The sequence below is a fragment of the Orcinus orca genome, chromosome 4 (genome assembly GCF_937001465.1).
Source record: "Orcinus orca chromosome 4, mOrcOrc1.1, whole genome shotgun sequence".
NCBI classification, from domain to species: Eukaryota; Metazoa; Chordata; class Mammalia; order Artiodactyla; family Delphinidae; genus Orcinus; species Orcinus orca.
Genome location: NC_064562.1, coordinates 44,945,975 through 44,969,272, shown reverse-complemented (window position 1 = coordinate 44,969,272; position 23,298 = coordinate 44,945,975). Strand labels below are relative to the sequence as shown.

The following is a 23,298-nucleotide window of genomic DNA, read 5'->3' as shown; positions in this document are numbered from 1 at the left end:
CCAGTTGATTTTCTGTTTACAGCTGCCTTGATGTTAAGTATTCTAACCATGGGAGATTTCCAATCCTGAAAAATAAACATATGTTTTATATGCCTTTCATTATTGAGATAGGAATCCTTAAGTGGGTCTCAAAAATGGAGAAAGCCACCTCTTAGCATCAACCTTGGCTTATATGAATTGACCTTATCGGTCCAAATCACAGCCTTTTCATTAAAATGAGCGATGAATAATGTGCCGGAGTGTAGTTTAAAGCTTCAAATATGTTTTCAGATGGAAATATTTCAAGAATGCAAGCCAGGTATATTTCTCAGATAAATGACAGTAGGGGCATTGCATACACGGGAATTCTCCGTTCTCAGGTTTCCTGAAATCCAGCGCGCGCATCATTAATCATTCATTGGAGTCGGCCTTCAGTCAATGGCAGCTCTGAGTAAGCTGAAGCGAGCCGTTAGCTAATCCTTCCTGCCACGGGGATCCTGGGGCGAGAGAGGACAACTGGACAGTTAGTCACATGTGCTGGTGCCCAGACCCTACCCCTCTTGCCCGGCTCCGAGCACGGTGTGCGTGTGCGCTCACTCTCCCGGGCGCAGACCTAGAGCTTCCCAGAAGGAAAAACAAATTCGGTGGCATTATGCTTAGCGCGACCAAGAGTTTCCCAACAGGAAAGCAGCTCGAGCCCTGGCGTAAAGGCTTAGGGCGGCTCTCTAAATGCTGAGTAAATCCATTCATTAGCTCTTTAGTAAATCAGTAGCAGCAACAAAAGCCTTCTCCCCACCGCGCCACATCAAAGCCTTCCAACTTGCGCTGCGAACAGTTGCAGCGGTGGGATCCTGGCCGCAAACACTAGCAGCGGTGGGATCCCTCGGCGGGACGCAGTTCCCGAGAGATCCCTGGGGCAGGGGTTGTTAACAGTCGGGTCTGCTGGGCAAAGGGAAGGGAACCTGGAAACTGTGTCCTGGGTAGGCGAGAGCGCATTGCTGGGACGCAAGCCTGCGGCAGAGGTGCGAGAGACGAGAACTCACTCCCACGTTTCACCCTCCCATTCCCGTGACTGCCCCAGGAGGACTCCAGGGCTCGCGGGGAGCTGAGTTCCGCGCAGCGTTAGCTCGAGTGGAGGGTGGCCGTGTGGCGCGTGAGAAGTGCTGGGGTGCGTGGCCTCGGTGTGCGCGCGCCCAGCGTCGGGGCGCAGCTTCTCTCCGCCTGGCTTCTCCTCCCACTCACCCTCTCCCGTCTCCTCCCTCCTCCACACCCCCGCCCCCGGGACGGCGAGGCTTCCTCCCCGCACCGGCCGGAGAGTACACAAAGCGGCGGGTGAGGGGAAGCCTCGCAGGCGTGCACCGAGCAGTGAGATCACTGGCGTTATAAATATCCCAGTGCCAGCGCCGAGATCCGTTCGGGTGGCCTCTCTCTCTCTCCCCCTCTCCCTCTCTCTTCCCCGAGGCTATGTCCACCCGGTGCGGCGAGGGGGGCAGCGCCAGAGGCACACAGCCGCGCGCGGGCTACAGAGCCCAGAACCAGCCCTGCAAAATGCACTTAGGACCCCCGCGGCTGGAAGAATGAGCTTGTCCTTCCTCCTCCTGCTCTTCCTCAGTCACCTGATCCTCAGCGCCTGGGCTCAAGGGGAGGAGCGCCTCGCACCCAAAGGGCAACCCGGACAGGCTGCCACCGGTAGGAACCACGGAGGAGCCAGCAGCAGCCGGAGCAGCAGTAGCACGAAGTCTTCCTCTTCTTCCTCTGTCTCCTCCTCCCCCAGGGCTCCTCTGGGCAGTCAAGGAAATGGCTTGGAGCAGAGCAGTTTCCAGTGGACCCCCTCGGGGCGCCGGACCGGCAGCCTCTACTGCAGAGTGGGCATCGGTTTCCATCTGCAGATCTACCCGGATGGCAAAGTCAATGGCTCCCACGAAGCCAATATGTTAAGTAAGTTGCCTGCTCTCCTACAAAACCTGTCCTAAGCGGGCGGCGGGAGCCTCGGGAGGGGACAGCTGGTGATTCCCTGGTCTGCAAGCCCACCTTCCGGAGCCCCGGCCACTGGGATGCAGCCGGCCCTCGAAACAGCCGGGCGGGTTGGGTGGAGATGCGTCTACGTGGCGGGCACACACTTTCCCCTCTCGTGAGTACGAGGAATGGCGATTACTGAGGTATAGGCTACCCGGAGGCTGGCGCAGACAGGCACCTTGTTTCCAGTTTGCCCTGGTCCCAAAGAGGAGCTCCAGCCAGTGCCTGGAGAAAAACCAAAAATCTCCTTTCTCCTCGTTTAGCTTCTGTTTACCAGACTCGCATTTTTCACTGGGCATCAAAGCGCACCCCTTTTCCCTGCCCATAACTGAACAGTTTCATTTAGAATAATCAAATCTCACATACTGCCCCTCACAACGGCTACCATAACCCCAAATTAATATTATATATAATGTATATATACATATGTGTATGTCTATTGTAGATACGTACATATTTACACATTATATACATATAGAATATATATGTATATTATACGGGAGACCAGACATTCCCTGTTTGGAAGAAGACAGTGATCTAGAAAACTGGACACGTTTAGAGAGGAAGACGTGATGGACATTAGAATTAATAATTGCAGAGTTGGGTTTAGCACCTTTTAGTATCTTGAAACTATGACCAGACCTTGTGAGGAAGCGTGGCTTGCCTTTGGTCCCCAAGGACAATTAGGGGAAAGTTCTTTATTTTAGAAGAAATTCAGAGGCGGTTCAATTCGGTACAGGTGAAAATTTTGTAGGTTTTTTTTTTAAGCCAAGTTTTAAATTTTCTTTCGGAGTTTAGCTCTCTCTCTTTCCCTCCTTTCTCATCTTCTCCTCCCTTCCACCCCGTCTGAGTTTTCAGACCATCACTGCCATTCCTCTGATTCCTCTCACTGCCCCTCTAGGCAGCAGAGGGGAGAGATGATTTGCTGTTGCATGCGGGACTGGGGAGATCTCTGCGGGCCTTTTCCTCCGTAGGGCCAGATGGTCTTCCAGCCGGGGTTAGTCCAACAGACAGAAGCACAGCCCGGGCCTCAGAGGGACCCAGGGAGAGCGGAAACATGGCCAGGAGATACCGATGCGCACACGGTCACCCGGCTCCGGAGTGTCAGCCTGGTGGCTCCCAGGTGTACTTAACTTTCTCCGTCTCAAACCAACGACCCGACGGGTTTCTTCTTACCCAAGCTCCGGAGGAGCGCGGGCTCCACAGAGGGGCTGGCATCTGGCACCCGCCCCCGACAAGGGTTGGAGGTGTGCACGTCTGTGGGATGGCTGGTCGGCAAGCTTCCTCCGGGGGATTCAGGAGGCTGGAAGTGGGCGGTTCGCGCCGGAAGGAGAGCGGGTCCACGCCAGCTTCCTGCCCCTGACTGGTCTTTCGGGCTCTGCCGCTCCAGCTGTCTGTGTTGCACGTGGCGAGGTGGCCTGGAGCAGCAAACACGAGAGGGGCCTTCCCTGTCTGCCCCAGCGAGTCCCAGGCCCTCCCACACACTCCTTAGAGGTGTCTGCTTTTATGTTTTAAGGTTCATTACACTCACTAAGCAACTGACCATCTTCGGTGATAAAAGGCAAGGTCAGTTAGGGCGAAGGGGAATTTCCTGAGATTTAAGGGTAAGCAAGAGTTGTGTCTAGTTCAGTATTTCCATTTGTCCTCATTTTGTCCCACCAAACTCTTTTCCTCCACCAGCCATCAGAGCCCTATTCCCCACTTCTAGTAGTATTTTCCCCTTTCACTTACATGAACACTCTTTCTATTCTGTTCTTCTTGCAGTTTATCCAAAAAATCAGCCTCAACAGAGGATAACTTCTGTGTTCCCAAGGGAACACCCAAAGTTAGCCTGTAAGGAGGGCAGATTGGACCCCAGGGGGTAAAAGGATGTGTGGGAGGTGGGTTTCGGTGTGCTAGGGATCTCTGAAAACCAGACTTATTCCCAAGATATTCACCCTCTTCTCTTGGAAGAAACCATAAGAGACAAAGATTTTTGCAGCTTAGGCCTTGTGGAGGGGAAATTGTAGAAAAGGATAGAAAGGAGAATGAGAACAGATCAACAAAGAACACATTCAGCTAAAGAAGACATTGGCCAGTATTTATTTCCAAGGTACATTTTATTTTAACATCCACTTTGAAAGATATCTAACAAAGAACAGACACAAAACACTGCTTTGTTTTTTAAACAAAACTGAAGTGCCTAAATAAAACTTTCTTAATTTAACGAACACTTTCCTAATTCATTTCAGTTTATAACAGCCTTTCAGAGTTTAGTCTGTGCCTTTCACTTGGCTTGCAATCATTCACTTATTCATTCATCCATTTATTCATGTACCCAACATAGGATACCTAGCTCACCAAGCTTGTTATTTTGATTACTTTGGGGTTAGTTGGGATTTTTTTTTTTCCTTTGCCTTCCATAGGTTTTTCTCACAGAGGAAAGTATAATTTAAGTGTTTAAATCATGGTGATTTTCAGCTTTGTGATGTCTGGAATGTCCAATAATATATCATAAGATTTCGCTACCATAGATCCATGAAGAATTTATGAAATACATCATGTTTAAAAGGATAGCAAGTCATTTGGAAGTTTAAAATGAATCTCTGTCTTTAAGTAGCTGTGAAAGAGAAACAGGACCTGCTAATTGCAGTTGGTCATATACCTCTTTGTAGATAGCACTTGATGGTTTCCTGATACAAAATGTAAACTCAGGAGTTGTTTATGGAATGTTGGTTAGAGTAGATGAGGAACCATTTGTCCAAGTCTCTCAAGAGAAACTGAGCGAGCTCGGACCATGAGGATCATGGAGAATACATCAGAGTTTTACCTCATCATCTAATTCTACGGTCTGTGAGTTAGCAGTGATAGAAAACTTACATTATTTTGTCACAGCTTGCTACTTCTGTAAAGAGTCAAAACTTTGCCATGCCAAACATTCTCACAAGTTCTTTTAACCTCAATAATTTTCTGTAATGTTTGTCAGAAGAAACGAATATATGTTGGAATATATGTTTCACAACTATCTTTTGACATTAAAATTTTTGCAAACTGTGAATATTTTCTAGTTTGGCTATCAGAAGTACACTGACCATAGATTTGAAACATAATTTGTTTAGTTAAGGAATACCACTTAATATATTCCTAGCTTCTCTTATACAGTAGTTATCTCAGGTTTTGAAGACAGATAAAAGAATCAAGCTCATTGCACATAAACTCTTATTATAAGGAAATACTAGGGAAGGGTGAAGAAAGATGGGCAAGACAAGATAGGTGATAAAATCCCACTACTGAATAGAAACAAAGACTTTGTTTTAATTTCTATGCTTTCAAGTTTAATTCCAAAACAATGCTTCTGTTGGCTTACCTTGGGCCATTGAAGAATAGGCAATCAAGTAATTGTCAATTTAGGGAGCAAAAGCTTAAGGCTATAGCTACACAAAGCCAAATTGTTTACATAAAATATAGAAATTCCAATTATGTATTTTGGCTAAACCAAACCCTCAGTTTTACTAACTTTAAAAAATCTGAATTCACTATCAATTTTGATGTTAATGTACAGTCAACCTTTATATAGTCCCCAAAGCCTAAATAAACCAGAATCTCTATCTTCTGTATGGAAAAACTCAAGTAGGAAATTTCTATGTTGCTAACTTAATCAATGAAGACTACTAAACTGGATATTTCAAGACTCAGATTTGATAAAGACATGGCATATTTGTTGCTGTGTGAGCACAAGTAGAGAAACTTCAGTTTTAAATGGTTTTTCTTGGGGCTTCCCTGGTGGCGCAGTGGTTGAGAATCTGCCTGCTAATGCAGAGTACACAGGTTCGAGCCCTGGTCTGGGAGGATCCCACATGTCGCGGAGCACCTAGGCCTGTGAGCCACAACTACTGAGCCTACGCGTCTGGAGCTTGTGCTCCGCAACAAGAGAGGCCGCGATAGTGAGAGGTCCGCGCACCGTGATGAAGAGTGGCCCCCGCTTGCCACAACTAGAGAAAGCCCTCGCATAGAAACGAAGACCCAACACAGCAAAAATAAATAAATTAATTAATAAACTCCTACCCCCAACATCTAAAAAAAAAAAGATTTTTCTTTGAGGATTTTTCAGATGGGCTGTTGATAGCTTCTGAATACATGGAATATCTGTATATCTTTCTCATTCACTGAGAAAAGAGAGAAAAAGGAGAAGTCTACATAATTATATCAACCATCATTGATAGAGTCCTAATGTATTAAAAACTCTAGAGGGGACTAAGTAAGAAAATCTATATCCAGAATAATTTTACTTTGTAATGCATACTTATGCTTGTAAGTAAGTGGAGTAAACAGTGTATAATCTGAGAGACACTGAGTTCTTGGATCCTTCAACCTAGATGTCAATCACAAAATTCCACCAAGAGAGAATAACTCCTTCAGTTAAGCACTGTTTTTTTCTTTTGATCCTCTTAAATGTGAACACCCTAGGAAAGATAACACATTGTCACTTGCACTTTAACTCTCTCCCTGCCCCACTCCCCCAGCAGTAGAGGGCCAAAATAGCAGGAGAGTACTAAGACATGTGTCCATACATGTGTACACATGGGGTGTCCTGAAAAGGAAGAGAGGTAGTGAGAAGGTCAAAGAAACAATCCAATTTAGCAAACATTCATTGACTATCTATGATCTGTGAGACACAGTTGGCCTTCCACAATTTTGCTTAGGGATACCATCTGGGCTTCCATGTGAATTGTAAATTCCCATCAAATTTATTATTACTGAGGAAATTACTGAAATTGAAAAAATAAATCAGTTTTAGAGAAATATTTTCTGGAATTTATATACGTGTGATTTAATGCACATGGGTTTAAAATACTTAGAATTCTTTAATGAGTTACTGAGAGTTGGCATGAAAAATCAATAGGCCTGTGATCTTGGGGAGCGGGGGCAGGAGGTTAAATTGTGGAGTTTGTAGAATCTGCTCCTATATTCTAGGAAAAAAGACATCATGAAATTGCTGTTGAAATTACTTTGGAAACTATGATCTTAACAAGGTTCCTAATATTACACCATAATTACATTATTTAGAACATCATACCAAAGTTGCCTATTTGAATAAAAACAATTATTTCATCTAATCTCATCTTTTTTCTTTCCTGCATTCTTCATAATTTTAAATAGAATGATGTATGTAGAAGTATGTTTTTAAGCTTTCAATTAAGTATAATTTTCTTAATATTATAAAATCTTTTCATTCTCAGGCACTATATCATTTTTTATACTGGAACTTACAAGAAAAGAAACCACGTAGTATGTAATAAAATAACACTTTCACATATATTATTTCATCTTCCCCATATTTAAAATTTATTACAATGCAAATTTATATAACAGATACATGCAGAATGTACAGTGTATTGGGAAACAAATTGAGTCAAAATGGGTCTTTCTTAAAAATAGAATATATTGTCAGAAACCAATAGTTTACATAAGCAAAGCAGTGCTCCCATTAAAGAAGTATGTACAGAGTCCTTTTGTCTTGACCTCTTAAATGATAGCCTGCAAACATATATGCTTAATGAGAATTTTATCTTTTATGCTACCATGTATTTTTTTTCCCACTAATACACAATAGATTTGCATTTACAAAACCAGGTAATTTTCCAGACAATGGTATAAAAAACCTTTAACAAAGCAGAACCAGGAGTAAATTGGGGGAAACATATGGTCAAGTCTCCTTTTCTACCAACTCCACATTGTCTCTTTTGTGGCTGTCATTCTACACATAGATGATTTCTCATGTTCTCCCTGTCTCATTTTTTAACAGACATTTACACAGTATTCACAATCACATCCCCCATCTCTGAAATATCCAAAATCATTAATGCTGTTTTTCAATATCATTCTGTAATTTTGATATCAGATGTTCTATTCATGTTTTATTAATAATATTATTACAGCACTACATTGTGTAGTAAATTTATCTTTACAAAGGATTCTGTGTGCTTTGTTACTATTTCATAAAATGATAATGCTTTTAAATCTTTTTGGGGTATGCATCACAGTCAAATAATTTGCATAGCAAAATCTATTGTAAATAGCATTTTGAAAACATTTTGAAGGAAAGAATTTTTTGAGACAGTTTTTTTTTAGGAGTTTCTTCCTAGAAGCAGAAGTAGTTCCTTTCTAAGTTTTTAGATTTTTTTTGGTTTGTTTTAAAGAAATATCCACTAATAAAGTGGTAGCTGCAATTTTCTTGAGATGTGTTTTATTTCCTCTAGGCTAAGAATTCTTATCACAAGATCAATAGTTCCTTCACGAACTTTCTGATCAAGTATTTTTAAGAAATCAGGTTAAATAAATAAGCGACAGTATTTGCTACAATTATAGGTATTAGGTCGCATTATTCAACATAAGTGCTCTATAACGATATTCATATATGTGTTTACATGTATTATATATATGTGTAGCCACAATACACTGCATTTGGTAAGTTGAATAATTTTATATGTACTTCAAATACTGCAGGGGGAGACTGCTATTTTAAGAAAACCTGGTGATTTTCTCTATTTGTCATAGTCCTATTGACATATTCTAATTAGAATATGTACTCAAAATATTACAGATTGAAATGTTGAGATGTTTTTTCCCTCCTCCCTCCCATCCTTGCTTGCTTCCTTCCTTTCTTCCAGGAGAAGTCCTTTTTTAGCTTTAGTGAACCATATTATTTTGTCCTTTTTTTTTTTTTGCATTTTGTTGTAGGCAATTAACAAAAAGCTCTATGCTTTTCTTCTGTTCATATAACATTACATACAAGTTTATGGTAAACAGGCAGGAATCCCAATTATATACAAACTATGAGTTTCATCTTCTTAAAATACTCTAAACTGTGGTGTGTGACTCTCTTGACCCAGTGGATGTGGACTTTCAAATTATTAAAGGAGACAGAGGGACATCGACTTGATAATTCTGACTACTAAATGCCAAATATAAACAATAACGTAATAAATACCTCATTAAATTTTTTCCAGAAAAGTCACTCAAAATGCAAGATGTCTCAAACCATAATCCATCAAACACTTCACTGAGCCAATAGTCTCAGATTATTTATATTGCTTTCAGTATCTTATGTATACTCTTTAAATGAGCAAGTCACTAAATGATAGAGTGTGATATATATTGATTTATCGATTTGTATTATGATCATTTGAGAAGAGGGATTTCTTTTATGTAAATAAGTATTATTTTCAAGGCTTCCAATGATTTATACTAATCTTGAGTACCATCTTCTGTGCTTTAATATTAAAAGTACTATATTATCTCTGACAGAAAAACAATGCATGAGAACTGTTTTGTAAAACATTTTAAAAAGTCTTTGCCATTCCTTTAGAACTTGAAAAGATTCTACTGTCAAACATTGATTACTAAAAGTGACTTATCATTTGTAAGGAGAAAAAGAATTACTAATGAAGCACAAATTTTTGAACCTTGAAATTTATCATTTTAAATGAATACCTGAGTGCTAGACCTTTTTATTTCTTTTACATAATAAATGTCACAAAAAATAAAGATGTTAAATACTTTTAAAAAAATCACAGTGATAAAGAATGGAGACAATCTACGTAGAAATTTAATTCTTCACAATGGTATATAGAAGAGTCTGTGTTTTATTTTGGGATTTCTGTCATCCTAGGTATTTTGGAAATATTTGCTGTGTCTCAGGGGATTGTAGGAATACGAGGAGTTTTCAGCAACAAATTTTTAGCGATGTCAAAAAAAGGAAAACTCCATGCAAGTGTAAGTAGAACCACTTTATATTTGTTAAAGGTGTTATAGAGATTTTACATTTGTAAAGTGGAATGAAGTGATTTTCCAAATTGATAGGACAATTTGCCCAGAGAACTTAATGTTTTTTTGTTTTTGTAAAATTATATGTACATTAAACCAAGAGAAATGTATGTGTTTTTGTAAGTAATCGTTTAAATATTTTATTTACTTGAGAAGATAATATACAATCCACAAAAAGTTTTAAGGGTAAGTGTATTTGAAAACAGCATTTTCTAAGTGATTGCCATTATTTATTTCTTAAAAGTGGTCCAAGTGAGGAGAAATATTATGGAAATACTATGTTTTTAATTTACATGTTTATGGTGATTGTGTGTGTGTGTTCGGTAGATCATGTTCTTAATTTTAAAAGCTACTCATGATGTCAAAAATAGAGTCTAAGTAATGTAACGTATATTCATATTAATAAGTATGGAAGGAAGAAACAAATAGTGAGAAGACTTTGACCTTTAATAGAGAAATTTAATTTGACTCATTTGAGAAATTTTCATCTTGTTTTTTTGTTGCATCAAAAACACTTCTTAAAACTATGAAGACTAGTTTTGCACTCCTAAAAATTTCTTCAGCCCACTTAACACAGTTTGTAATCAATTTACAAATTATAGATTTCTATGCTTTGTTCTGAAAATGTGCATTACTTGGGAAGCATTAAAATGTTTTAAAGATAATAAAATATATTTAGCTTAGTTTTCCCGCTCACAGGTTCTGTTTATTAGTATTAGTAGTATGCACAGCCCTTAAAAGTGATTTATGCTTTTTTTGTAGTGTACTGAGTTTTGTCATATTAAATTATTTTAAAAAGCAATTCTTCTTTAAAGCTACTCCTTTAATCCTTATTCACTTTAATTCTTATTAAACAAATTGGGGAAATATCACTTTTCCAGTTTTCAAAGTATATAGGAAGTTTTAACTGAGTGCAATCAATTGGAACTTGCTAATTATGATTTCTTCTTTACAGATCTTTAAAAAATTGAATGACAATTTCACTTGGTTTAATGTTTAAGACTTTCAATTTTCCTTTCTCTAACATCTAAATGTGGTTTGTTAATATCTCTTGGAGGAGACAGTAGAATTCAAGCTATTTCTACAGTTATTTGAGGATTAAATGAGATAATGCATATAAAGCTTGTTAGAACAATATTAAATACCTTGTAAGTACTCAATAAATATTACCTATTATTGAATGATAATTTAAATATATTCTAAATATAATAAACTACTAAAATCCCAGTTTATTAAGATAGATGAGAAATCTTTGGTAACCTCTCTGATCATCCATTACAAGCATTATAACCAGATTTACTTATTTCATCTTCTGAGCTGGTTACTATATTCTAGTAAACCACAATACAGTGTTCATAAAATAATTGCTCTTTGATTTATTACATATCTTAAGGAAAAACGTTCTTCATTGCTGTGGAAAAGTAGGACATGCCATTTTATTTTTTAAAAAATATTTGATTTTTAAAAATCCACATACAAAATAAAAAACAATGATCAAATGCATCTACACTGAATAACTTTTCCTCGATCTACTTTAAGGTGGTAAAAGATTGAAACACCTTCAAAATCTAAGCATCATAACAATATGCAATGCCTAAAAAGAAATTCTCTTTTATTGGTTTGCTTGTTTTTGGTGAAAATCTTAATTTTTTAAATATTCTGATTCATGCTTTAGTACATGCAAAAAAATAGACTACCTTGGGGCAGCTTAAGGATAATTGCAACAGAAAGCGAAGTACTACAAATGGATGCCAATTAGAAAGGTCAAACTGAAAGGTTAGGTTACATGATTCCTCTGTCAAATGCAAGTAACAAATTTCCAGAAACTTGACCCAAATGTCTAAGGATGGCTGGCCGAAATAATGCAGATAATGCAAAAACAGCATCTGTTATTCTTTCTCATCTTGGCAGGCTAAAGTTATTTCATGGAATAATGACTTTTAAACAGTACAAAGCAAGCCTTGCTCTTGTCACTCACTGAAGCCCTTTGATATAAAAGTCATTCTGATGACTTTGAGCTGAATTGTAGATAAAAAATTAAGCCCTACGATTATGTGGATTCTTTCTAAACCATTTGTCCAAGCCCACTTTCTCTTAGCATTTATTAGCACTTTTTCTCTAGATGGAAACCTAATTAAATTATAAAGTGATTTATTTTTAAGGAAGTTGAATTTTGAAATAGTGTTAATTCTAACCATTATTAGTTTTATGCCAGATGGTTTCTTTCCTCTTTTCAGTTTCTAGTTAAACATGTTGAAAAATTGTTCTTATAGCTAGCTTTAAATATAATTATTTGATTTAGTTTTGGTTTTTACAAAATTTCATCACCACTAAAAATGCTAAAACCCCTTATACTTTTAGGATTAAATGTTGCTTAGGATTAGTGAGTTGCTTTAAATTAATAATTGTGCAGAGGCATTTAAAGAATACCTTTATAATCATTTCAAAAATATATGTATATAAAACCATGTTGTGCATCTTAAACTTAAACAATGTCGTATGTCAATTATATCCCAATAAAACTGGAAAAAAAATTTAAATAAATAAAGAGTAACTTTAGGGTTTTATTTACAGAGTAAATGTGAACTATAAATCTAAAGTAGTCATATAATTCTGGGGAAAGTAAACCTATAGCGTATTGAGAAATACTCATGGATAATAGGAGATTTTCAACTTCGTTTTTATAGTAACAATCAGACTATTAAAAATTAGCTACTTGGCAGAGGTAAAAGATTTGCATATTTCTTTAAAATCTCTTTCATTCACATTATCTCATTACATAGTTAGGTGAGGAAATAGTCTCAGAGATGTTAAATATTTTCCTAAGTTACCACAGGTAACAATTGATTGAACCAGAATTACATAATTCAAAAATTCTCTCTCCTTTTAAATGTTATAATACTTGGTAGGGAAAAGTTAGCTTGAAAGAAGGTATTTTGTTTCATTTGGAACTATTTACACTGTTTTCAGCTATTATTTTATAGGAATTATTAATTGCATGTTTTAATAATATTTTTGTATTACGTTTTAAAGAATGAATACTGTGGTTCATCCTTAGAATATTTTTGGTGGCTTCTCTCTCTCTCTCTCTCTCACTCTCTCTCATTCCAAACCCTTTTGGAGGATCTTTTTTCCCCATCTACTTCTGTGTCTCCTACTTGATTTTAAAGTCTAGAAAGGAGGGGATGTGTGCACCACAAAACTTGTCACACAGTTTTATAAATGTTGGTTATTCAGTGTGAAGATGAGTTGCATAGGGAACCCCTTTTAGGTTGTACTTTCAGAACAGAAAAGAGATCTGTTTTGTTCACAGAAACTCTTCATTTAGAAAATGCTTCATTGTCAGTGGACAGGAAGATGGTAAACACTATTATCAGGCCAGAAAGTTTAAACTTAGGCAACATATATGCTGATTTCCTTTGTGTGCTAAGTTTGTTAATTTGGTAAGAGAAGTTTTCATTGAACTTCAGCCATCTCGGTGTGCTCTGCTCATGCACTCAGTCCACCTATATACTCATAGTAATCTCCATGCAGCTCTGCTTAAGACCTTGACTGACAGACCCTAAGTAGACAATGCATTTAAATTCCTAGTGTGCAGGGTTTTTTCAGCATTCTTTACAAGGATGAAGGTGTCTGGTCTTCTTCTCGAGATGCCTTGGGAATCACTGAGAGTAAGAGCAGGTAATTGCTTCCCCAAGAGCCATGAGGGTTAGTCAGAGCCTTCACTGTGGCCTGTATCCTCTTTCTCGACTTATTCCCAGACTGAGGTGCTTTGTGGGGCTGAGCACCCTTCTCTTTTGGTCTCTACCTCTGCCTGCCTGTCTGTTTGTGCTCTCTCCTCAGGTTTATTGTCTTTATCCAAAGTTGCATAGGCAGCCTTTCTGGATTTATCTGAGGTGGGTCCAGATGTAAGTGTAGAAGGTCTTGAGTGTGGTGGTGAAGAGCACAGTTCAATTGTGTCATTCTACTTGAGATACACTGTGTCATTTTACTTAATCTTTCTATTCCTTGGTTTTATCAGCTATAAATGGAAGAAAATTAAAGTAAAAATACATGGTGATAGTTGAGCATTTTAAATGAGATAATATGTATAAAACACTTAGAATAGTTCCTGGAAAGTATTCAGCATTTAATGTTAGAACATATCTTCCTGAATTTGCTCTCAGGCAGCTGTTTGATGATCCTCTATCTCCTCTCAGAATACTTTCTGATTTTGGGGTCAGGCAGCTGTGACCCCCTCAGATATTTAGACCAGCCACAAATCCCATTTATTATTTGCCCCTTTTTTCTTTAGGTCCAAACTCGTCTTGCATACAGTAGCCCCTTTTCTCCTGGGTTTTCCTTTTTCCAAGGAACCTAATTTGAAAGCAAAATTCCCAGGTTCAAGATCTTAAAGAGGCAAGGATTTCCAATGGTCATAATCTCATAATTTTTTAAGATCCTTCTTGTGCATTGTGGTTTTCCCCTTAAAAAATCTCAATCTTGAAAAAGGTGGTTATCATGAATTCTTCAGTCTTTTCATTAAGTATGCATGTTCACTTATTGCCTGTTGGGGGAAAAACATTTTAGCTCATTTTAAAGATACAGAAAGAAGCACGTGGTGGAATTATTTTTGTTTCTCAGGGTTTTAGGGAATCATGTTTGGAAGGAAAGCTAATTGCAGAGTTTACGAAATAGGCATGGAATGTGTGCTTGATCAGTCCTAAGCAAGGACTAGAACAGCCTCCTTTCCTGGTTTCAGAGGGCGCCAGCTGGCTTGCCCGGGATGAGAGTCTGGACTAGACTTCCTGAGCTGGGGGCAGAGTGAGGATGAGTCCGCAGCCCCTAAAGCTGGGCATGTTTATTGAAAGGGGAAACGGAATCTTGAGTAACGGTTATCATCATCATTAAAAAAATAAGTTATTAAGCACTCCACTCGTGCAGTCAAGACCCTGAGCTCTATAAAGGCATTGAATAGAAACTCGCCTTGCCCTCTAAGAGCTTTCAATTTACATAGTAAAACTGAATAGCTAGTAATTCAGGCTAAAAAATGAGTTCAGTGTTCTACCTTTGCAGTAAATGTCAGTTTTCTCTTAATTTCACACTATGTAAATCTGGTTAGAGGGCTTATTTTATTGAGGAAATCTGCCTGTGATGAATCGACTTGTAATTTCAGAGATCCATTTCAGCCTAAAGTGAGAGATGGTGTTCTACGTCTTAGATGGTTGGGGGAATGGCACTTGTTTTTCATCAGTATTTTAATATGGAGCAACTGCAGGGCAGGTAGGACTATATAGAAACCTAGGAGATGCCTTGTGTTTGTACAGTGTTACTGAAAGAGTTTGAATCTAGGAATCAGTAGGTGAGATTTAAGTCACAGGCCTACCCTGGCACGTGATAAATGAGGGGATTTAGACTAATTCTTTTCTTTACTCTTCTGTCTGGAAAATCAGGTAATAACATCCTAATAGTCATGGAATTATATCAAGAATGAAATAATATATGTAAAACACCTGGCACATGGTAGCCCTCAATAGCCCAACTTTTTTGAGCTATTAAGAGCATCAGACAGTGAACTATCTTATACCATGTTTCTACAAGTGTGGTTCTCACCTCACCTGCATCAAGATCACACAGGATGCTGGTTAATGATGTGATTCCAGGGTCTCAGCTCAGACTTACTAAAACAATCTCTGGAGATAGGGCCTTGGGAATCTGCATTTTGACCTGGCTCCCTGAGTAATTTGAAGTCAAATTCAAGAGGTTCAGAGGAGGAGAAATCATGTGGCTAGCATTCTTCACTACCTTACCTCAGGTTGATTTAAATCCAACTTGTATATTCCCTTGGTTGCATGAAGAACTGAGACACAGAATGGCCAGATACCTAGTGCCAAGCAGGAAGTATGACCATGCTCTGGAGATGGTCATACATCAACTGACCCATATAAGGCTTGTGAACTAAAGAGAAAGAGGCAGCTCCTGTACATGCATGCTGCTCTGTTCTGGGGTTCTCTGCTTGGGAGCAGTTGGAGCAGTTTCAGCCTTCACTCACCACCAAAGGTGGGTGCTTTTGTGCTGGGCACATCCTACACAGCCATACAAAACAGCCTGGGCTTAGGGGACCTGACCCGGACAGTCCCATTGGTGAGACTAGGGGTGGGAACCAAAACGCATTGAAAGGAGGCAGGGGAACAAGAAGTGTAGGGATGCAGGCAGCAAGAAAACTTTGCTTAGAGCACAATCTGGTCTTTAATTGTTTTCATTACAGTCTATAATAATAGTTTAATTATTTAATAATATTATATAGTCTATAATAGCATTTTAGTTACTTATATTCAATTATTTCTTAACTTTATAAAGCTTTTCAAGAGAAAGAGGCAAATCAAAGAAAACAAAATGAAATAAAGAAGTAAAATTGATTAAATGATTAAATAATCTGCAGACTCCAGGGTTTGTACTACTGTTAGTCCAAGTTCAATCCTCTTTATATACCTCTTTCATACAATGCGTATTTACTTCTTCAGTCACACGTAATGAGGATCGGGACTTGTAGGCATAGCCTCAACGCATTTGCTACAATATTCTCAATCATCATAGAGCACGTTTACTAAGGAACAAATCTATGTTAAGAGGTTTTAGAAAGTTTTTAAAAATATTGTTTCAGAAAGAATTCTCTGGTTTAATTGACCTTCAGATTTTAATTAAGCAGAATTGGTCTTTTCTGGAATATCACAGTCAAAGTTTTACTTTCTTTGAACTGAATTTGACCTTTCTTTTAAATATTCACTGTGTGCCCACATCACACGAGGAGATGAGTAGAATCAAGGTAAAGTATCCTCCTAAGCCCAAAATTCTTGTTTTATTTAATAGCACTATATTGCCCCAACCTCTGAATAATTTGCATTTGCATATTCAGGCAAAAGTAGTTTAATTTAATTTTCATCTGTTTTTTTCAGTTAAGACTCCTTTAAATTACGTAGAAATCAGCCAGTTTAAACTTGTTAGTTTTGCAATTATGGCTTGTTGACTATAACTTATTTTTACACTTGCAAGATCAAGGAGAAATTATAGAGAAAAGCATAGATAATTTAAGTCAACAAAGAACATGGGCAGGACCATGGCTATATTGTTTTTCATTGTAAAAGTGACAACCAGCACAGTGTCTGGCATGTGATATACAGTCGATAAATATCTGTGGAATGAATCCACAAAAAACTGAGTTTGAAACAAAGATAGGGGCTCTTTACGAACATTTTAATGAATGCGTTTGTTGTAGTGGCTGATGGTGGTAGGGTGGAGGTTATGGGGGTCCTGATTTCATAGCTTATTTGAAATTAGATTTACCTCTCTACTTCACAGCTGAACTGTAGATAAAGTCTTTACATCCCTTTCCCATTTTCTAGGGAAATAATCCAGTTCTATTGTTTTAAAAGTATATATATTGCTAAAGCACTTTTTACAATTCAAAGGAGATTTCAAAAATTAAAAGTAACCTGGAAAGTTTATTATCTAAAATTGTGTAATGGTAAATGGTAAATATATTTAAATGGCTCTGCTGCTTGGTGACTCTGTTGTGAAGATGCCTCATACGTAACATTAGGGACAGAGATGAACTGCTTAAAGTCGCCGTGTTGTCTGAACAGGGCCGGGCATACTGACAGGGACAGTCCATCCCTCCAGAAGAAACCAGATCTCCTGATGAAAAACTCACTATGTTTGTTTCAAATGGTTTTGTTCCATCATAGCTGGAAGAATTTTTCAGACAAAATATTAAATTAGAAGTCAATTAAGAAATCCAAAACAGTCTGACTGCCTTCACTCCTGTTTTAATGTGGGGTTTGGAATGGCTGAGGGCCAGCAAGTAATGTGGGTCCTCAGAATTCTGAACATCCGTGTCCCATGTGACAGTTAGGTGACCCTCGAAAAATCTAGAGCCTGAACAGCCATCCTCTTTAAGTCTTCTCTTAAGAAAGAACTTAGAACATGAACCTTGAGGGGGAAAGAGAAAGTTTTCAGATGGAATAATTTTCGGGGGTGGCATCGGTAGGTTTTCACCCCATGAAAGACAGTAAGATGGAATTGCTATAGGTTAATATACCGTGTGTGTGTGTGTATGTGTGCATGCACACGCATGTGTGTCTGTTGGCCACATCAATTAAAAAAGACATGTTCCTTCTTTATTTTTTTTTGACACCATTAAGGAAAAAATAAGGTTAAATTATGCAGTACACTTAAAAAAATCTAACTGTCAAAATTGAATAAAGCAATCACTGCTATCTTCATTTCAGGAAAATGATTTTTTGTGTGTGAAACAAGGGTAGAAGTCAGGTCTATAATGTATTATACATTAAAAATGTTATTCAAATAAATTTTAGGAAAAAAATCTGAGGCAGGGTAAATATACCTGCTACCGTTTTTAGTGAAATCTCCCACACCTTTCTAAAATGCTTGGTCTTTTCTGTAGCAGAAAATATTCCAGATGGTTATAGCTTTTATTTTAAAGTAAAACTTTGGGATTATCTAATTGAATGGGAGAGCATTGAAGTCCTTTCAAGAGCTAAGCAGACAAATCTATGTTTGACTTGTAAGAAAGACTTTTTAATTAAAAAAAAAATAAGGAACAATAAATGTGTGCTCTTCTAAAGGAATGGCAACATAGCACCCTTGTCCTGGTCATGGGCTTGTAGGTTATGATGGGATGAGAGAAAGTCATTGGCAGTGGTTCTTTAAAATAGCGGCTTACAGCCTGCTAGAGACCCAGTCCAGGGTATGTCAGTAGACAAGTGCTTATATATAGCTTCATAGCCTCCAAATAAAGAGCTTTATTGATTGAACTACACTCGAATGTAAATAACCTGGATAGACTATCGTACATAAGATAAATGTGCTGCTGGAAATACTCTGAAACTGGTTGTCTCCTGATATTGTCAGTACCCTGCACACAAAAATTCCATGTGGCCATCAACAGTAGTTCTGTGTAAACTGCCTTGCAATGTTCAGACTTCTATATTACAGCGTTGGGATCTGTACTGCAGAAGAAAGTTTGGCATTATTAGAAAACCAAGGGAATTAAAGGACTTTTCATTCCATGTTAGAACCTCTTGGTTTGATATAGACAGAATCATATCTGTGTGTGTGTGTGTGTGTGTGTGTGTGTGTGTGTGTGTGTGTGTGTGTGTGTATGTGTAGTGTTCTTATATAGGAGTCAAGATATTTGGTATTTCTAAGCCCAGGACGTTCATACAAATGGTGTTCCCTGAAATTGTGAAACATGTTGGTCTAGTCCAGGTTAGGGATTTGAATTCTTTGGGGGCTATGGAATCTTGTATTTGATAAGAGCTCCAGATCCTTTCCTTAGAAAAATATTTTGATTCTCACAATAGCCCTACAGTTGCAAGGATTGTGGATAAAGAGCCTAAAGCTGAGAACTCAACTGGCAGGATTGGCATTTGATTGCATGTCTGTCTGACACATTCTCACTTGCTTCCCCTGTACTGCGGTCATTCAATTTCCTCAATACGGCAAACTCAGCCTTTTCAGAGCTTGTTGTGGCCTGCTTTGTCGTCCTCATCTCTTCTTCCTTTCTCCATGCGTCCTAAGTGGAAATCACACTGAACTACTTATAGTGCTGTCCTGCTGACCTGTGAACACACCAGTTCTGCTCCCTGAAATCCTTTCTCACGTCACCTGCCTTGCTCACACCTTGTTGAAGACTCAGCTCAGAAGTCAGCTTTTCTAGGAAGACTTCCTGCCCTCTTCCCTGCTACCTCCATTCTCTCAGATGCCCTTCCTCTATGCTATCATTGTATCCTCTGCATACCGCTGTCATAATTCCATTTATCAAGCTGCATCGTGATGGATGTCTACTTCTTTGCTTAATCCACTGTTTCTGTGAGCATTTCAAGGGCAGAGTTGTGTGTGTGTGTGTGTGTGTGTGTGTGTGTGTGTGTGTGTGTGGAGAGAGAGAGAGAGAGATCTGGCTGAAGTATTGTTAGTGACTCCAAAGGTAATTTTTTTCTTCCTGCCATCAAATATACTCTCCTGTATCACTGTGTGAAGATACACTCTCTCCTAAAGAACTCTAACATATGCAATATTAATAGGGCCATATGCTACCCCTTTCTCAGCACCATGAAGCATGCTGATAAGATTGAAAAATGTATTCTTGTTTCAAAGGATAATATGACCCCATTCCTCTGAATAATATAGTACTATTTATTTTCTTGATGGCTTAAGAGGGGGAAAAATCTTATAAGTTAACTTTTTAACTAAAAATTTCAAAGTAATTAGAAAGAGTAATAGAATTTAAATATACGAGTTCCTGTTATCACTTTTATATACATTGATATTATTTCACGATTGTACATAATAAACAGAAATCAGCATTACAAAGATGAATAAAGTAGGAATATAGAAATAAAAATAGTAATTTTAAAGCAACTCTAAAAGAAGCAAATGTGTCTTTATAGAAGAGAATGGAGTAGGAGGGCAGGGGTCAACAGAATTCTTGTTTTTTCTTTACAGTAAAAGACCTCATTTTATTACATGCTGAAAATATTATCACTACTTGAATTTCCTCTTCTTCTTTTATTCCCTAGGCCAAATTTACAGATGACTGCAAGTTCAGGGAGCGATTTCAAGAAAACAGCTATAATACCTATGCCTCAGCAATACACCGAACTGAAAAAACGGGCCGGGAGTGGTACGTGGCCCTGAACAAGAGAGGGAAAGCTAAACGGGGCTGCAGCCCCCGTGTTAAACCTCAGCACATCTCTACCCACTTTCTGCCAAGATTCAAGCAATCAGAGCAGCCAGAACTTTCTTTCACAGTTACTGTTCCTGAAAAGAAAAAGCCACCTAATCCCATCAAGCCAAAGGTTCCCCTCTCCGCACCTCGGAGAAGTCCCAACACAGTGAAATACAGACTCAAGTTTCGCTTTGGATAATATTCATCTTGGCCTTGTGAGAAACCATGCCTTCCCTTCAGGAGTTTCTGTAGGTGTCTTTGTGCTCTGAAGACAACTTTTTGGACACAGCTTCAGTTACACTACACTGTACTGAAGTCAGGACATTTGTTTCAGTTTGGCTGAAACAAAAATGTCTCCTGATAGGAACTAAACTGGAATTCTTTGTACCAATACAGGGAGCTCACTGCTTTAGTTCAGTATGACATAAAGCCTTTTGCTTTATGCTTGGTGCATACTGGGACTCTGTTTCCAGAAAGTTAAATGGTGGGGATTATGTATTTTTCTGACTTTTACAGATCAACCTGAAAAAGCATACGATACATTTTTATTTTTGGTTTCCAAAGACTATTTTGATGCAGATAAAAATATTTTATTAACGTTTGTTTTTTGGGTTTTGGTTTTTTTTAAAGTACCTTGCATTGAGCATATTTTCTTACTTTTGTTATTTTTAATTAATAAGACATAAAACAGCCATTTTAATGCAATTTATGAATTATAAATGTGTTTATAACCTGTTTATAACATGTGGATTTATTTTTCATTTTTCTTATTCATTGCACTTTTAATTTTTATTGTGATTATTTTTTTTTTTTTACCATACCTCAGATAATGTAAGTTAGTCTTGCATCTTAAAATGTTTAAATTCTCTTCAACAGCACCAGATGTTGAGCTTGGGTTTGTATGTGTGTGTGTGTGTGTGTGTGTGTGTATTTGTGTGTGTGTGTGTATAAATTCATGCTATTATATGGAATCCTGTCTTTTTGGTGGCTGGGCTACAATGAATTGGAAGTAAGGAGAAAATATAAGGACTTTTTTGGTGGAATTAAAAGTTGGAGATAAGGAAGAGGATTAGAGGTACAAGTACACTGAGTTTGCAGCATTTACTGATATCTAATTCTGCCTTGCCTTCACTTCTCCTTTTATCTACCCTGCCCTCATTCTTTAACTGCTGGAGGAATACATTTTATTCTGTCCATCAAGCATACACTATGAAACCAGAGTGCTTAAAATACCTCTTTTATGACCCTCTGCTATCTCCACTGTATAGATCCACAGGGAGCAACCCACTTAGTGGAAACACACAGAGAACCGAAGGAGATGAATCATGTAACAGTTACCCATGTCAAGTCCCATTGTCAAAAATATTCTTATTACTCAGTTAAACACACTTTGAGTTTCCTATCCTAAAGGTAACCATCCCAGTGAATAGATCTACCCTTTTATAAGGAAAATTTCTGATGTATGTTTTTAAAAAGTTGGCTGTGAGATATGGGAAACTTAATTTGGGAATTTGATGAGTTGAAAATGGCACTTAATTGTCAACCCAAATGCTGGATGTTGGGCATAAATCACAGAAAATTTAACTTAAAAAAATTTATATAATTTATTTTCTTGGGTAATCATTTTTATGGAGTTCTATGAAACGTAAGTGTTTATCTTCAGAAATGTGGCAATAAAAACAGTAAAGCTAATGTTTAAAAGTATGTCTCATAGGAAGAACAAAAGCATTCACAGAAAGTTTATGGTTTGTAGTTAAGCATGTTTCTTTTCTTTTAGAGGATATTGCTAAACTTCTTTTAAAAACAAAGTATGTTTTATTTTGATGCACAAATGCAAAATAGAAACTCAGCAAAATTGACCTTACTTACCATTTAAGCAGACTGCTTTGTTTTAATGGAAACTATACACATATATATTTTATACAATATATATAAAATCCATCCATCAAGTAAAACATCACACGTATACTCTAGTATGGTGTTTTATTATAAAACTAATAATATGATTAAACATTGTTTGCATTTAATGCATAATTTTTTTATTTTTAAAATCTATTATTATTATTATTATTATTTTTGTCGCACCACGAGGCATGCCGGATCCTAGTTCCCCGACCAGGGATGGAACCCGTGCCCCCTGCAGTGGAAGCATGGAGTCTTAACCACTGGGCCACCAGGGACATCCCTTAATACATGATTTTTTAAAAACAAAATACAATGCTACAATAGTTTTAACTAATTTATACATTAAAAATCTCCTGGATTAAATGAAATGAAATTTTGCCAACACAGATATGTCTTACTCTTATCTAATTGGTATATCACATATATACATGGTATAAAGCTAAAAATAATCCTCTAGTTTATTTTAATATATCGTTAAAAATTGTACACTGTATATCAAGTTCTTACTACACATGAGAAATAAAATTGCAGAACAGGAGAACAGTAGAAATATGTCCCTAAATGGGCAAGCAAAAGATGACTTTAATGATGATTAACAACAAACTAAGTTAATGTATATATTGTATTGGACAAATGTTGCTGGTAATTTATGTTAAACTAAAAAAATTACCTTATCTTGTACTCCTAGTTTGATTTGATTAGCATTTGGAAGTTCAAGTAGAATAGCTACCAAATATATATTATGCAAGTCAGGATTCATTAATTTCAAAATTTAAAGCCAAGCTAAAATTAAAAAGAAATAACTTTAAATTACACTTCTCTTTAGTTTACTGGCCATACACAATTATATTTAATTAAACCTCACT

The 23,298-nt window shown here is 37.7% G+C and overlaps 1 protein-coding gene across 1 annotated transcript; it reads left to right on the top strand.

Moving 5' to 3' along the window:
* Positions 1-1,303: 1,303 nt before the first annotated feature.
* On the top strand, positions 1,304-21,405 carry FGF5 (fibroblast growth factor 5). Its single transcript, XM_004280161.3, has 3 exons — positions 1,304-1,917; positions 9,647-9,750; positions 20,379-21,405. The coding sequence occupies exons 1-3, from the start codon at positions 1,557-1,559 to the stop codon at positions 20,724-20,726; spliced, it is 813 nt and encodes a 270-aa protein (XP_004280209.2). The 5' UTR covers positions 1,304-1,556; the 3' UTR covers positions 20,727-21,405.
* Positions 21,406-23,298: the final 1,893 nt, after the last annotated feature.